This window comes from Periophthalmus magnuspinnatus, chromosome 10 (genome assembly GCF_009829125.3).
Source record: "Periophthalmus magnuspinnatus isolate fPerMag1 chromosome 10, fPerMag1.2.pri, whole genome shotgun sequence".
NCBI classification, from domain to species: domain Eukaryota; kingdom Metazoa; phylum Chordata; class Actinopteri; order Gobiiformes; family Gobiidae; genus Periophthalmus; species Periophthalmus magnuspinnatus.
Genome location: NC_047135.1, coordinates 25,303,010 through 25,306,106, shown reverse-complemented (window position 1 = coordinate 25,306,106; position 3,097 = coordinate 25,303,010). Strand labels below are relative to the sequence as shown.

General features: G+C 39.9%; 1 protein-coding gene across 1 annotated transcript in view; it reads right to left on the bottom strand.

Moving 5' to 3' along the window:
- Positions 1–3,051: 3,051 nt before the first annotated feature.
- Positions 3,052–3,097, bottom strand: part of LOC117377849 (E3 ubiquitin-protein ligase TRIM39-like) — a 1,368-nt gene continuing 1,322 nt past the window's right edge. The window contains exon 1 of the mRNA XM_033974353.2: positions 3,052–3,097. This exon is cut by the window's right edge and continues 1,322 nt beyond it. Coding sequence (XP_033830244.1) covers positions 3,052–3,097 — 46 coding nt within the window.

The following is a 3,097-nucleotide window of genomic DNA, read 5'->3' as shown; positions in this document are numbered from 1 at the left end:
TTGTGTACAAATTGTGCTATACAGATAAACTTGCCTTGCCTTTTTGTATAATCATTGCACTGCCCTATTTATGATTCTTACATATGACTATTTTTAAAACTTATGTTAAATCTCTATACAATATTTCCTTCGAGGTTATTACAGTATATCTATCTTGATGCTTTCTTGGTTGTTGAAATGAGCAGAGTAAGTCCATGAAAGTTGAACATGATCATTCATATTACGTTTTTCAATTGTATTAACTGCCAACACTTAATATATTTTGATTATCATGTTATCTTTTCTTGTTTGCAAAATGAGTCCCTCCTCCATTTGCTCTCAGTGCTAAGTCACCCTCCCCTTCAGAGTACTATCACAACACAATTGGTGTGCGTCCCGATGGGAGCATGGGTGATTTAGGCTAATACGTTGAGCATTGTACAGAATCTTACAGCTAATCGTACGGAGGGTTCCAGGGAGAGATCACTAAATTGCTGAAACATGCATGGATGACATAAAACCACCACAGGCATGTTTTTGATGACAGAAAGATGTAATAACATAGTAGAAAGCTAAAACTAAGCATCTCAACAGTGGCGATATATGACAACAGGTCTCTATAGACACATAGTATTCATTTGAATTGGGGTTGTATTTACAGTATTTGTATTAGGTTATGTGGTCTTTCCTAGACTTTTTTCATTCCTTTTTTGTCGTTGCTATTTCAAAACGCATTTTTTTCTTTCCGTTCATCTTACTGCTCCCATCCTAAAAATATTTCCTCTAGCTACACAAACATTATAGATTCTGAAAATCAAAACTCCACTTATTTTTCTATTCCTCTCATATGACCAGACTTACAAACAGTGCCTGTATTTATTTTTGCATATTCACATCCCCATCCACCAATCACCCTCCTCCACAATCACACCATATTTCACCCGCTGAGACGTCCTTTCCTCGTTTAAGTCGCGGGACATTAATTGCGTTGTTGATAAATTACCGGCATCTCCTCTGCACCCATGACACCTCCCAGATTTTTGTTTATCCTCGCAGATCTGGCAACGCAATCTTGAGCTCCCGCAGAAAATGACGAGGGAGGTCCTGCTCTTGTTTTTGCCAATCAATCACGCTGTAACTTTATTTTGGAAAACAAAAAGCACACAGGGCATACACTACCAGTTAAAAGTTTGGACACACCTTCTCATTCTATAGGGGTGAGATGATATGAAATACACTGTAATTACATACTCAAAACATTAAAAAGAACATGGAATTGTTGGAAATTTGTAGAAAAGAAATGTTATGTAACTCTAAATACGTTTTATATGTCCTATTCAGATTCTTCAAAGTGCAAGAGGCAGTGGTCAAAGCAAAGGATGGCTATTTTACAGAATCTAAAATCTTAAACATGTCATTTTTTTGTTGTTTACTACATTCCATACGTGTTCATTCATAGTTTTGATGCTGTTAGTGACAGTCTACAATGCAATTTAAAGAAAAACACAATAAAAATGCGTCTTAGGTTAGATTGTAGAGATGCAAGGTTCTGTTATGTCGGGTTTAGTTGACATAAGTGCACGGGGCAGATTTGTCGACTGTCGAGCATCTTTTGTGGGTATTAAAGTTTTATGTGGTAATAACTGGTCGTGTCTCGGTAGGAATGAAACATGGATGCACCGAGATCAAATAGTTTTTTCATTTGCCAAATTTGTGATCGGTAAAGAAGACATACCCCTTTTCTGATGTTTCTGCTACGGTTATAATTTATAGCACACCATTTGATGTTAAGATTAATAATACATCACAATATGGATGTAAATTCAATAAAAAAAAGAAAAAAAAACAACTAACATTACTTTAAATTACCTCACTGCATCATCAAGCACCACAGCACCACAACAAAAGGCTAGAACCCCTTCAGACCTTGTCAAAATAGCAAGTTCTGATCATAGAGTAAAGACACTTCACTGCAGAGGTGGAGTTTTGAGTTTTTATGTCCATCACACTGTTCCTCATCTGTCCAGACCATGTCGCTCCTCCCCCCTCCCTTTCCCCTTTAGTCCGCCAGACCACGACCCTCCTCCACGCTCTCTCTCCGCTTTAGTCCACCAGACCCCATCGCTCCTCCTCCCTCACTCTACCCTTTAGTCCTCCAGACCATGCCCTCCCAACTGTCCCTTTTAGTCTGCCAGGCTATAACCCTCCTCCACACTCTCTTTCCCCTTTAGTCCTCCAGACCCCGTCGCTCTTCACTCCTTCAGTCCGTAAGACCTCGTCGCTTTTGCCTCCTCACTCTACCCTTCATTCCGCCAGACCATGACCTTCCTCCACTCTCTCTCTCTGTCCCCTTTCGTTCTCCAGACCCCATCCTTCCTTAGTCTCCCCTTTAGTCCTCCAGGCTCCATCGCTTCTCTCCCCTCCCTCTATCCTTTTGTCCCCCCCCTCCCCAACTCTCTTTAGTCCGCCAGACCAGGACCCTCCTCCATGCCCTCTTTCCCCTTTAGTCCATCAGACCCTATCCTTCCTCACTCTCCTCCTTTAATCCACCAGACCACACGCCTCCTCAATGCTCACTTTCTCTTTTAGTCCTCCAGACCCTGCCACCCTCACTCTCCCTCCTCACTCACCCATAAGACCCCTAAATTATGGGTCTTGTGGTCATTTGTTCCCATGCAGCTGATTACTTCTGGAACTGGGGGATGGGTGATCATTATTAAGCCTCAAAGAGAATATAAAAAAATAATGGTACAGAGAAATTGAGGTGTTAAGTGTGAGGAAGTCAAAAGGAATAAACCATGTTTTAGCTGCATTTAATGCCACTTTACCCCAAAACCAATAAAAAAGAAGTACATACATTCTTTCTTTATTGTTCATTTGTCCGGGACCATGTACAAATTCATTAATCTTACAAAAGAAAAGATGATTTGACTTTCCATGTGCAGTCCCTGGGCAGGTGATTACAATTACATTATAAGACTATCAGTTCATCGTTAACATTAGCAGTTAAATAAATAAATAAATAAAACTAAAACTTAAAGAATAAAACTTATCGATTAACAATATTGTTGGTTAAAGAGCAGATGAAATGGTTAAATAGGGCTTGGAAGGCAAAATC